Here is a 14149-nt window from a genome sequence, read left to right as displayed (position 1 = left end):
GAAATTTAATGGACTTACATAAAAATAATAAAAATGCAATAACCATAAATATAATTTACCCGAAAATTTGTACAACTTTATAGTATATTATAAATAAAATTTCCAAAACAAATATTTATATTATCCTGTCCTATAATAAAATTTGTCCAAACCAAATGGAGAATTAGTTAATTGTTAACTTTTAGGCTTGTACCTAACGCGGATACAGAACAATTATAAAAATAATCAGAAACAGGCCAACTGCCGAACCTCTTCTTCCTTTTCCCGCGTCATCAAAATTCCTTTCCTCGTCGCCTTCTTCACTCCCTCTTCCCCATTCCTATTCCCATACCTTTCTTCTCCGACCTTCCTACGACCTCTTCAAGCCTCTTCTCTTTCACCACTTCCACTAACTCCTCTTTACCAACCCCTAAACTACTCTTAATTCATCTCCTTCCTCGATTCAATCTCTTGTTTCCACATTTACATGCCCACCATGACTCTTTCTCTCTTGTTCGTCTTCCTCTCTCTGCTCTCTATTTCTGTTTCTCAAACCCCTCCCAGAGGTAATTGATTACATTTTCGATTTAATTTTAATTTCAATTGCACTTTTTTTGATTTTTTGTTTGTGATTAGGTACTTTGATTAATTGTGGCGCTACGGAACCTTCCACGATTGGCGGCCGGCAATGGGTTACAGACGAGGGTTTTATCAGTATAGGTACTTCTAAGAATCTAACTATTCCAGTTCTCGTCCCTATTCTCTCTTCCGTCAGATCGTTCCCTTTTCAGAACAATGTTAACAACAAGTTCTGTTATGAGGTTCCGGTTTTCCGTGGCGCTAAGTACTTGATCAGGTCGACGTACTTCTATGGCGGGATCAATGGCGACTCTGTGCCGCCGGTGTTTGATCAGATTGTGGATGGGACTTTGTGGAGCGTGGTGAATACAAGTAAAGATTATGCTAACGGCATGTCGTCTTACTATGAAGGGGTTTTTCTGGCTCAAGGGAAGACTATGAGTTATTGTATCGGGGTAAATTCTTACACGGATTCCGACCCGTTTATTTCGGCCTTGGAGTTCGTGATTTTGGGGAATTCGTTATATAATTCTACGAATTTTATGCTTAGTGGTCTTAGCTTGGTTGCCAGGCACAGTTTTGGGTATAATGGATCTATACTTCGGTGAGTTAAAAATAGCTTTCCCTAATTCAAGGTGGAAATTTTTAGAATTTTATGGAGTTTGTATTTTTATGCCCGAACTAATTTTTTTAAATTTAATTATCAGATATCCTGATGATCCATTTGATCGGTTTTGGGAGCCATTTGGGGCCGAAGATTCCGCCTTATCCAAAAATAAAAATGTATCCATTTTTGGTATCTGGAATCGTCCTCCTTCAAAGATATTTGAAACGATGCTGACAACTACTCAATCTGGTCCCATGGATTTAAAATGGCCTTCAAAGCCGCTTTTGCAGTCCATGTACTATATTGCTCTATATTTTGCTGATGATCGTAGTTCATCTGATGGGAGTACAAGGTCTCTCAATGTAAGCGTGAATGGGGTAATTTATTACAAGAATTTGGTCCTATCAGAGGCAGGAACTGCAGTCTTTTCAACCCAGTGGCCTCTTGGTGGTCTTACAACTATCAGTTTAGCTCCTAATCCTGGCTCTGGTTTCCCTCCGTTGATCAATGCTGGAGAGGTTTTCCAGGTCATGACAATTGGAGCAAGAACTCTTGTTAGAGATGGTATGAATCGTATCATTACTGAGAATTTTTTTTTTTTTTTCTCTTAGTTTCAAAGTTTGGGACATTAGTGGCTCTACCGCCATCTAATACGTCTTGGATGATGAAAATTGATACCGAGTTTTCTAAGCATGACAACACGAAAGTTCCATTTATGCTGGGAAAGAAAAAAAAGCCCTTTCATGCTCTGCTAACACACTAACGAATATAATCTTTGTCCTAGGCTTTGTTCATTGCTCATAGACATGGTGCTTTACTTCAGGGTTAAATATAGGTGGATTGAGGTTTTATTTATTTTGTCTTTCGTAACAAATCGTCTTGTGAAATTCTTTTATCATATTTTTCTTTGTTTCTGCTACTATTCATCCTTGTAACGGTGAAATTGGAATTCATTTTCTTTTTCTTTTGTTGCAGTAATTGCATTGGAACGTATTAAAAGCAGTATTGAGAACCATCCACAAGACTGGACGGGTGATCCCTGCATGCCTCGTCAATATTCTTGGACTGGAATTACATGTGCTAATGGGTCTCGGATTCGTGTGGTTGCATTGTTAGTTGGACTTACTTGAGACTCATGATACAGATTATTGACCTTCATTATTACAGTATTTTTATAGTTTACTTTGCCTTTATGTTTTGTTTCCAGGAATCTGACAAGCATGGGCCTTTCAGGATCACTGTCACCAAGTATTGGCAGGATGTCGGCATTGACGGACTTGTAGGCAGCCAAACCTAAATTCACTTATTATAAATGAAAATTGAATATAGGAATCTTGAATGGACTCTCTCTTATTTTGACAGGTGGCTTGGAAACAACAATTTCTCAGGTCCAATACCTGATCTCTCTTCATTGAAGCTCCTGGAAACGTTGTAAGATTTTTATCCCTCTCTTCACTTATAATGCAAAACATGGTGGAGCTAGAATATTAAATCTATAAGACGTCACTTCAATTGTTGATTTCCAAATGAATTTGTTGGTCTTGTGCTTTTAGTATGACGAGTTACTTGGCGTGCTTCTATTGTGTCTCATGATTTTATGGTTTATACCATCCAATTTGTTGAAACATAGCTTGGGGTGCGGGAATTGTTTGAATTCTTCTTATTGATTTTTGTCTCTTCTTATTTGACATTGTTTTTTTCTTTTGAAGGCATTTGGAAGACAATATATTTTCTGGAGAAATCCCTTCATCATTGGGAGACATTCCAAAATTAAGAGAACTGTAAGTATTACTTACCACAGGAAATTTTCACACTTCAATTTCCTCTACTTTCTTTCTGAAGCCATTTATTATTTCCCATCAAGGATCACTATTTGTTGCTTATATGTGCAGTCAATTGCTTGTATATTCCTCTGCTGGTTGCTTGTAGCTTCAAATGCCAGATTTTATTAAACTTAGAAATCTTGGCTAAACAATATAGAGTTTTAGTGCTATCATTATGGTAATACGAGGGGCGTGTCAGAGCTTCACTCTTTTGTTATGATGTCAGTTATTTGGAAGTGTTAGGCAAGGGATTTTTCTATGAAGTTTGACTTTCTCTTCCCTTGTTGATCCTAAACCGCTACAACGTAAATGCTTTTGAGGCAGTATTTTTTAGAAATTTTATTTATTGTGTGCAAACTTAATGCTTTTTTTTTATTTTTCCTCCTTGTTCTGTGTATTTTTTGGTTAGAATTGTTATAAATCTTTGAAGTACGACGGAGAAATCATAGGACTCTTCTTTTGGATTCCTCTCGCATTTCTTGTTGCTTTTAATTTCTAGAACCCGTTAGCAGGCAGGTAGAGCATATGCATGCATTAAGTTGAGAAAGGTCAATGAAAATACTGTCAGCTCAGGGCATAGGATTATGCCTAAGGAGATTTTTCTGGCATTCGTATCTTCTACAATGAGATATGACAAACAGATAAGGAAGTCATTCCTGACTTCTTCTAACAGCAACCTGGATGAGCATTTCTCCAATTAGATCTTCCCTGGCCTCATTCAAGAGAACATATGAGTAGACGTTCTTAATTTATGTATTTTTAAGTGCAGGCATTTTTTACTCTTGATGAATAAATTTTTATTGATATATGTCTTGTTTTGCCTGACATTAAGTTTGGTGCAAAATGTGCGTGCTCTTTGAAAACTATTTTGTGCCTGAAGATAATAAATAATGAGGTTGCCTTTCAGTGCCATGGCAGTTGGCAAAGTTGAGCTATAAATGGTGCTTGTAAACCAGCTGAGAAGTTGTCTTTGTGAATAATTGAGTAATGGACAAACAATAGAGTAGTTGATTGGAGAGAAATTCACCTTTCAATTGTTTTCTACCGATATAAATTTGAACGATCTTGATGTGTGTGTGTATATATATAATATTTTGACTGTACTGACGTAAGAGAAAATAACATGTAATGTTTTGAAAAAGCCATCACAGGAAGGAAGAAATGTTGACTAACTTGCTGGTATCTGAAGCAAGTTCAGAAATTATTATCTCTAACTGAATAATGAGGTTGCTATTCTAGTTCAAAATTAAGCTAGGAAATGGTACTTGTAAACCAGTTGAGATGTTGTCTTTGTGAATAATTGAGCAATGCACAAACAATAGAGTTGTTTTTTTTTGAGAAAACAATAGAGCTGTTGATTGGAGAAAAATTCACCTTTCAATTGTTTTATACCGATATAAATTTGGTTTATCTTGATTCTGTATATGTATATATATAATATTTTGACTCTACTGATTTAAGAGAAAATAACATATAATGCCTGAAGAGGTCAGCACAGGAAAAGGAAGAAAATGATCACCTTGCTGGCATTTTAAGCAAGTGTAGAAATTATTTTCTCTAACTGGATCTCAGCATGATCATTAGATTTTTTTGCATATGAAGTAGGCTGATTTTCAAGAAAGTTAGGAAAAAAGTTGCTCATTGTGTGGGATTCTGATTTGTGACATATGCATGCCAAATAAGCAGGAAAAATGTTTCAGAAGTATAGCAGCATCTGTTTCTTGAGATTAGTGTATTGCCGTTTTCTTGTGATGTATCCATATTCAATGTGATTTCAACAAATTTAAGTGTTGCGATCTTCATATACTTGGATACAATTTTGGACAAGTTTTAAGGAGTTAATATACATATGATTTAGATCCTAAACAGATTGGAAACCATGCCCCATGGTGTGACTCAGTAACCTTGATAATTTGCACATGGTTTCGTATCTATATGAGAAAGAATAGTCTCCACTATGTTATGCTAGTTTTAAGGAGGATAGATTTGTAGCAGGTTTCAGAGGCTTGGCTTGCATTATGTGGAGCACTTTTGTTGGGTCTAGAAAGATCAAATTTGCATTGCATTTATTTGGTTTGTTAGATTTCGGTCTATTAGCTTTCTGTGGTACGGTTACAGTTACTTGTTCGTGATGCTTAAATTTAATTTTGTTTTTTTAACCATATCCTGACCTGACCATCCATTAGATTGCACATTCTTATAGTTTGAAGAACCTGATTTGGTCCTTGTGTCTTGCAGATTTTTACAGAACAATAATCTGACTGGTCAAATTCCAGATAGCCTTACCCGAAAATCTGGGCTGGACCTTAGGTAAATTATTTAGATACAAGTCTTATATTATTGAAAAAAAAAAGCATACATCAATTGCTGGTTTATCTGATTATCTAACTTTACTTATTACTAGGACTTCTGGAAATAATTTGTCATCTCCACCACCTGCTTGAGCAAACAGAATAATCTATATGCTTCCAAGGCAAACGTGACGAGGCTGTATTTATCGTGAAACCAGATTCGTACCATTTATAGCAAAGTGTAAAGTTGTGAAACTTTTGCAAGAAGTTTTGGCGTTGAAAGCTTTCTCTGGTTTTATGGAACTTTTCCAGTATCAGCTCCCCATATTCAAGGAGATACAAAGTTCCTTGGTCTCATGGTGAGCATCTACAGATGAATACTTGAACTTGTTGTTCATAATTTGATTCTTTTTATACAACACAACATACATGTCCATATGTAGTCATTCTTTGATTGATATGTAATCGTTTGACCTCATCCCGTTCGATTGATGTAACAAGAAAGTACCTGTTTCCTGGGTTTTATAAAATGACAGGTTTGATGGTTTGCTATGCCTTAATCTTCCCTTCATCTCCAAACCTTCTGTCTGTAACTAAGTAATATCCGTTTTAAATATATTTTAAAGTCGTACGGTCCAAGAATGAAACTTGAACAAGCTCTTAGAAAAAATGTGTTGTAAAGTTGCGAGGCCTAAGAATGAAACTCGAACATCTATGTGGTATTAGTCAGGTTCTTAAGACAAGTGGTAACAAACTCGTCTTTAGTAGTGTTTTTGTATTTCGTGACCATTTTCGTTTCCGTTTGAAAGCTATCTTTAAAATAATAGTTTTTGGTGTTCGTTTTCGTTTCGGTGTCCGTTGAGTTTGAATAGTAATTAGACCGTTGATGAGATTCCTGATCTGTCTGGTCTGGTCCTCCCATGTGGGCCTTCCTAATTCTCAGGTTCTGCCTAAATGCATGTGCTCTCTTCCCTCACCTATTACTTCTCATCCACAATCCAACCCATAGAACTGTACATACATATACATACAAACTCGAAGCTAATCGGATCAAATCATTAACCCCAAGCCTTTAAAAAAAATCAAATCCTATCAATAACATATAATAATAAACATAATAACTTTAACATTTACATTGTAATTCATGAAATCTATCATAATTAAAGATTGAAGTTGATAAAGAACTGAAAAAAAAAAAATAATAGAAGAAGAAACTCAACATATTGGACAATCAATCCTACACTAAAATCAGATGAGAGGAATTTTAATTTTCTCTACAAAAGCACCCATAGATCACCAGAGAACACACCGGACCGGACGGACATTAATTCCGGACTTACCTCTCTAATCTACCTTTCTTAAGAGGAAACAAAGGAGGCAAAGCAGTGCTCTTCATGTGAGTACAAATTGGTACATTAATCATAGGTCTAATCCTAATAGTAGCTGATCTAGTTCTTTCCAATCCTTTCTTAATCCTTTTCCCTTGCTTTTGATCTGTTTTTTTACAACCTTCTTCTGCAACAGCAACATCTCCCAATGAGCTGGAAGAAGACGAGGTTGAAGAAGAAGAAGAAGATGGTGATAATGAAGAAGCACGTTGTTTTTTTAGCCTGAGAAGTTCTTTCCAAAGCACAGTACATTTAGGAGGTCTTGGAGATGGATCATCATCTACAAACCAAACTCTTGTTTCCTCCTTAACTTCTGCTGCTTCTTCTACTACTACTTGTTCATGACTTTCTTTGGTCTTGAGATTGATTTTGTGAAGCTTGTCAGATTGCTGCATTTGCCAGAACGGTAACAACTTTCCTTCGAAGAAAAGCTCGTCGGCGGTTAACATGGCGGCGTGGCTACTCATTGTGGTGTTGGAGAGGAATTCGAAATCTGCATTTCTTGATTTTTCTTTTTCTTTTTCTTGGCTTGGTTTTTCAGAGTGCAGGGGTTTTGGATTTATGGAAATGAAGTTGCTTTCGTCGAGGAATTCTGCAGAGAAAGAAATGCGAGGACTCGAAGGTTGATCTATGGTTGATGTTGGTGTTGCTTGAAACGTTTCTATTGACACCATTTTTTACTTAATTGGGTTTCTTTCTTATTAGACAGATGAAGAAAGAAGAAGAAGAAGGTTGTTTTGGTATGAGTATGAAGAAGTGTGTGTGATGGGATTTGTGATATATAAAGAGAAAGGAAATGGTTTATATTATTTAAGTTTTTCAAACTTTTTGTTTCCATTATTGTATTATTAAAGTTCAAATAAAAAAAATCCTCTAAAAAATTAATAAAATGATAGCAGTAACTTACTTGTAATTATATAATTGACCATAGTGATATAGATTAAAAAAGAGTCAATATACACTTCGTTTGGTATTCTATTGGGATAGAGATAAGAATAAAGATTATAATAGAAAAAAAGATAAATGATTGGAATAAGGATAAAAATAGGATAGTCGAAAATTATTATTCAATGTTTGGTACGTGTGATAGAGATAGGAATAAAATAATACATTTTACTATTTTAATCTTATTTAAATTACATAACGTTAATTAATTTGAGGGATAAGATGGACTTTTCCATCTTTATCCCACCTTTTTATACCACCCCCTCCTGGGTATAGGATTTGAGGGATAAGACTCATATCCCTCGCTTATAGTTTTTTTTATCTCTATCCCGTATCTTTATCCCCTCTAACAAACACCCCGATATTGGTAAACTGTGTTAATTCTAGACATAATTAATTTTTTTATATTATATTTAAAATTCTATGAACAATGTACAATATATGTGATGAAAAATGTTTACAAGATAAAGTCATATTATATCACGACGGAGTGATAGATTCAGATTTCACTAACGCGAGGATCAATGTGCTCTTTGGTGATCTAAGAATGTCATATACAATTTATTTGAAATTTTCAGCATTTTTCGATGACAGTGAACACTTAAGTTCCTGGACTCTTTTTAGATTCATCACTGATATTACGAGTTCTTATATTAAGCACTGGAATTTTCATGTCATTCGGAGGATCCCAATTCCCAGTTCACATTTAAACACGTGTATTGTGATTTCGTTTGATAATTAAAATAGTGGGATGTCTTATAATATTTATGAGTCTATGTTACACACAACAAAATATGTATAAAAGATCTTCTATTTGATATAAAGAACCGGATGCTTCTAATAATTTCTCTTAATATTACGTGTGTATAACATAACGTATAAATAGAGCCCGAATAACGAGATTGGATAGCATAAAATTGGTTGGGGTGAACTTTAGTTATTGGTTTGGACGGTGAGAGTGGTCTGTCACTCCAACCAAGTGAGCTAATAGGTTGTTTTAGATTACGGGAACAGCACATGGACAGTACCTTGGGAACTAAAGACAACCCTTCATTTTCATTTATTTCTTTATTTTCCTTTTCGTTTTCATACATTTAATTATGCACACATTTTCTCATCATTGTGTTTCTAAATCCCAATCAGAAGAATAGAATTTGATGTAATTTTAACTATATTTATACACATTGATTATAGGTTTATGAAGTTTCTAATGTTCAACAACCTTGTAAAGAGTAGTATCTTTTCAATTTGGTTCATAAATTCAAGTTTTAATGTATTGATATCGGAATATCCTCATAATGCCGGAATATAGCTCTTTAAGACCTGTAAAACAGAACACGATTAGATAGGGGTCGGAGACTGGAACCCTCTCCAATACCTAAGTTAATATGGGAATACCAAGTTCAGAAAATATCAATAAGTTTGAGTGTCTAGAATTGAGTACCTTCTTTTTCGAATTAAGCTCCTATTTATAGACATTTGAGCTTAGGTTTAGATACACATGTCACCACTATATTGGTTCGGAATCTACATTCCCATTCCAAATGGCTTTAGCGTGTCATTGAAGGATGCCAACAGAACTGAATACTTTAGAATCTGTTAAACTTTGATTCCTTTTTGTTTTTACTTGCTTTGTTTGTAACTCTTTTTCTTCTTATTTTAATATATTTGGTTCGGGGTTGTTTGCGTCTGCCTGCTGGTGCCAACCTAGTTGGGATTAGCTGCTCTCGCTTCTCACATCGGTAACCAACCTTTCAATTAAATTTTTTTTTATTAATTTTGGACACCTTATTCCGTATTCGTTGACATAACATAAATTTATGTTTAGGTGGAAGTTTGATTCGCGGGCGGACTCTATGTCAACTTTGAAGTCTATCAAATAGGTAAATAAGAGTGAGAATATATATTGAATTAAATTAGCATTAAACATAGAGAGAGAAAATTAAAAACAAAGTTTAAGATGGCAGCAATACATTGATGATCATGAAGTAGATCAGTCAAACATATATAGATTGAACTCAATTGGATAGGGAAGAGTTGAAGCAAGCATGCATGCATGTGGTCACACATGAGAAGTAATTTCAATCCATGTGATCCTCAAATTAAATGACCAAAATACCCTTTGAAATGCCTTGGCATTTGCTGGTATGACTTGTAATTTTCTGAATATGGGCACTGGTTTTGTTGGCATGTGAATAAGTTTAGGTGGTAGATATCATGGGCAATGCTTAAAAAGCTTCCATTAAGATTTGGACAGGTCTAATTGAATCCAGACAGCTAATTAATTAATTAAACATAACAGTAATCTTTTTTGTTAATTGCTGTAAGATTTTATTTAAATAATAATTCAACTTGTGGGGCTCTCCCTAGCTATATGTATATGTTGTAGTATTATTGAGTTGAGAGAGGAGACAATAATGTTAAAACTTTAACAGACCCAATAAACAACAATTCCAAACATGTGATAAACAAACTTAATTTTGTTTAATTATTCTGTCTTGGCTACTTTCTCACTTCTTTTTCTTTTTCTCTCTTAATTACTAAATCATTCATTTCCAATTTCAATAATTGCTGATGTTTCCATTCATGGGAAAGGGTTCTTGATAGTTAGAATTGTCGGAATCTGCAACCTCATCAAAGCTATTATAAGGCTTTGCTCCTCCTTTGAGTTCGTAGAGTTCAGACACATTTTTAGAGAGCAGAATCGTGTTGCTGATCGCTTGGCGGCGGCGGGCCATGAAGGGACGTTAGGCGTTACTACCCTTCCTGTTTCCCCTAGTTTCATCTCTCGTCTTCTCTTAGAAGATAGGATTGGGGTTAGCTTTCCTAGGCTAATTCCTGGGTAGTTTGTTGTTGTTCGTTTTTCTTTTCCTTTTCTACCAAAAAAAAAAAAAAAAAAAAGAATTGTCGGAATCTGCAATGAAAGAAAGAGGTGTTGGGAGTCAAATTTTGGATGAGGAAAGCTCCATTCCTGCCTGAAAACAGGAATCCCATTTTTTTTGTATGCATCTTTGTCCTATGATGGAGATTCAAAACATTTTAAGGCATAGATTTAATAAGCTTAGATCTAACAGTGAATAATCAAATTCATATGGTCATTAAGATCCATGTGAACATTATGTAAGGATACATAATAAATAAATAAAAATGATCTAACTTTATGAAAAGGAAATTATAAATAATTTGGAATGAAAAAAAAAGAGTAGTAAAATGATTTATCAATTTGGAAACAAATATTTTTAGGATGGATCAATTTGCTACAAAATAAACTGACGAGGGTATTTCTTTGAGTCAACCAACCCAAGAGTGAAGATGAGTTCACAAGGCATGTCGTCTTAGTCACAAGTCGTGTGAGCAAGTTTGCTCAAGGAAGGGTTAATCCATAGAGGAAGAGCTACACGGCCTGTCAACCCATCACACGCTGTGTAGGATGCTTGCTTAGCTCCTGGAACTATTTAGTCTAATTCACATGTAGTGCCATCTTTGTCACAAGGATGACAACTCTTTAAAGAGACTCACACGACCCATGTTTCTTGTTGGCAATGGGCTGAACAGACCACATAACGTATCAGATAAGCTACGCGCCATGTGGAATGCTTTAGTCACCAAGTTCTGTGAATTTCTGGACAAGTCTGCCACATCTTAATTATTGTTTTGCCACCTAATATTTGTTGTTTTGGCATTGAAACTTATTTACTGATTTGCCATTAGTCTAGTTCCTATTATGTACCTAGCAAGGGCTTTTGGGTCCTTTCTTACCTAATTCACAGAGGTATTTAAGCCACTCTTTTTGTAAGAATGAACGACTTTTATTAATCAAATAAAAAATTCCTCTTTAGAAGCAAGGTTTTCTAACTTTTTGGGATTAACTCCTATTAGTTTAGCTAGTGAAGAAATCATTCTTTATTGATTTAAGATTAAAACAATCTTTATCGTCACGAATCCGTATCATAAACATTGGGTATTAAGTTAATCCACAACTTGTTTTATCTTTTAATCAAATTACCAACACTTTTTAATATATGATTTGTGATTTTTTTAAGTGTAGATATCCTCAACTGAGATCATTCTGACCGGGTTTTAGTCACAGTTAAAATTTCAACTCATCATCTCTTACGGGTGTAGTTAGTAAGAATTGAACCTGAAATCTCTTTCTACAAACCAATTCTACGTACCCGTACATTATAAAGATACCGAGTTGAATTATGAACTTAACATCAATAATTTAGAGTCATATTAACTTAAAGGAAATTCTTGAATAGCCAAATTAACTCTTGATTGTACAGTTGATGACATTACATTACATGGGTGTACATATATACCATATTTCAAGATATTTGAGATTTGGAACCAATATATACATAGTACTAACAAATATTTCCAGAAAACAATAAAACAAAAATAATTTATGAAATTTTATTATATGCATAACATTAAACATAAAAGGGTATAAATTCGTACGAAGCATGTTCTAACAAATTGATGTCTACCAACTACAACAAAGAAACTTGATTGAATCTATTCTATATTTCTTTTTTCTTTAGATCTCAAAATATAGAGAGGCATTAACTTGTAACCAAAGGAAGTAAATAGGAAAGGTAAAAAGAGAATCATGAAAATTTACCATATGTTATTTCTTTTTCAAGATAGCTATAGGGACAACCCAACAAATAGTGCCTTACTAATTTACTTTACTAGACAAATAATCTCATTGTAATTAATTTAATTTTGGGAATTATAGAGGGCCCACTAAAATTGATGTTTTGACAATTTGAGGTTTATTATTATAATTTTAATTTTATACATTAAGAACTAATAGTTGAGGTGGTAAAGAATAATTTTTCAAAGACCCCTCGAGATGGAGGTGAAGAATCAAACATGCCTATTTTGAACAAAGCTGGGAGCATAAGAGACTTTATAAACAAGTTTACAAGCTGTGAAGTTGTAAACATGTGAAGATTTTATACAAAGCCAAAATCAACTTGTTCTCTTATGAAATGACAGTCAATGTCAAGATGTTTAATGCGATAATGGGAAGTGGTATTATGAGCAAAAGCAATGACTAATTGGTTATCACAATGCTTCGTTAGTAGAAGTTTAACTATAACTCTAAAATATGCAAGAACATAAGTAATCCACTTCAATTCACAACATGTAACAACCATATTCATGTATTCAACTTTAGTGGAGGAACGACTAAAATTGGCTTGCTTTTCCCCCCAATAAATGAGAGAGAAGCCAAGAAAAATACAATAACAAGTAAGAGACCTCTTGGTTGTTCAACATTTTTCCCAATCTGCACACAATAAGCAAATATCTGATGTATATTAGTAGAACTAGGATAGAACAAATCTTAAGAGTTGATGCCTTTAAGATAACTCTAAACAAGTATATGACGCTTATCAACATCATATGCGTCGTGTTTCATCTCACAAGTGACACAAATGACATATTTGTTTTTGTCATTTGCGTCATTTTTTTATAAGAAGCAACACAAACAGTTGGTTTTACCATCCCTTGAAAGTAGCACCAAGCATTTTGGATTGTGAGTTTCTGGCTGCTCATAATCACAGACAAACGATTTTCTACTCCACACTTACAAGCAAGCATAGGTCTTGAGAGTCGAGTAAGGCTAGAATATATCCTAAAGGGGTGAATTAGATATATGTACAAATAAAAATTATTTTAGTTGAAATATAAATATTATCAAAAATAATCTTTTTAAATCAAATGTGTTAAGCCCTTAAAAAATTGGTTTTACAAGAGATACGAAACTATATATTTGTAAAACTTATGAAGCAGTTAAAGTTGCTTAAATAACTAAGGAGTATGGATAGAGAAATTGTGAAACAAAGAGATTTATAGTGGTTCGGCATAATTAGGCCTACTCACTCCTCAAGGTTGCGTCTTGAGATTTGAATTATAATCCTTTTATAGATATGGATCAAACCTCCATTAAGCTTACGAGTGCTTAAGAAACCTGAATTAAACTTACGAGTGTTTAACAAACCTGAATTGAGCTTACATGTGCTTAATAAACCTGATAGTACTTTTTACAAGTTCTAGTACTGAACTTATGAAGACTTGCGGGTGCTTGACTCCCTGTTACAATTCTTTTCTCCGGTAAAAATCATACTACTAATCAATTTTCTAACTTAAGTGATTAAACTATCCTAAACACAACCCAGTGTGTTTATAATCTTACTTTTAAAGATTTAGTAAAAAACTTTACAAGATGATTGAATTGATTTTGAATTACAAAAAAAAATTGTGAACATTCAATTTTATGATCTCAATGAAGAATTGATTGAGAGACCTTTTTTTTATAATCTTGTTGTGGAAAAAATGCACTAAGTCTTTCCAAAATATGAAGTGAGTAATTGATCTCTTTTTATAGTTTTTTTTTTATTGAAAGTAGGGGACAAAGAAAGAAGACCTATGAATCCCAACAAGGTTGACATCACCTAAGCCTCCAAACCCAAACCTGAATATATTAAAAGATAGAAAAAGTCACAAAAAGTCAATAGAGTGAAAGAA

General features: G+C 34.1%; 2 protein-coding genes across 2 annotated transcripts; one reads left to right on the top strand and one right to left on the bottom strand.

Moving 5' to 3' along the window:
- The first annotated feature begins 239 nt into the window (after positions 1 to 239).
- Positions 240 to 5839, top strand: LOC136219768 (putative leucine-rich repeat receptor-like serine/threonine-protein kinase At2g14440). Its single transcript, XM_066007299.1, has 9 exons — positions 240 to 545; positions 616 to 1162; positions 1266 to 1729; positions 2141 to 2276; positions 2373 to 2444; positions 2528 to 2596; positions 2875 to 2946; positions 5227 to 5298; positions 5393 to 5839. Exons 1-9 carry the CDS (start codon positions 467 to 469, stop codon positions 5430 to 5432), a joined length of 1551 nt encoding a protein of 516 aa, XP_065863371.1. The 5' UTR covers positions 240 to 466; the 3' UTR covers positions 5433 to 5839.
- A 597-nt stretch (positions 5840 to 6436) lies between these two features.
- On the bottom strand, positions 6437 to 7341 carry LOC136217420 (uncharacterized). The gene has a single exon (XM_066004015.1). It carries the CDS (start codon positions 7339 to 7341, stop codon positions 6616 to 6618), a length of 726 nt encoding a protein of 241 aa, XP_065860087.1. The 3' UTR covers positions 6437 to 6615.
- Positions 7342 to 14149: the final 6808 nt, after the last annotated feature.

Source organism: Euphorbia lathyris, chromosome 2 (assembly GCF_963576675.1).
Source record: "Euphorbia lathyris chromosome 2, ddEupLath1.1, whole genome shotgun sequence".
Lineage (NCBI taxonomy): Eukaryota > Viridiplantae > Streptophyta > Magnoliopsida > Malpighiales > Euphorbiaceae > Euphorbia > Euphorbia lathyris.
The sequence above is the reverse complement of the archived record's forward strand: the minus strand, read 5'-3'. Positions and strand labels throughout refer to the sequence as shown.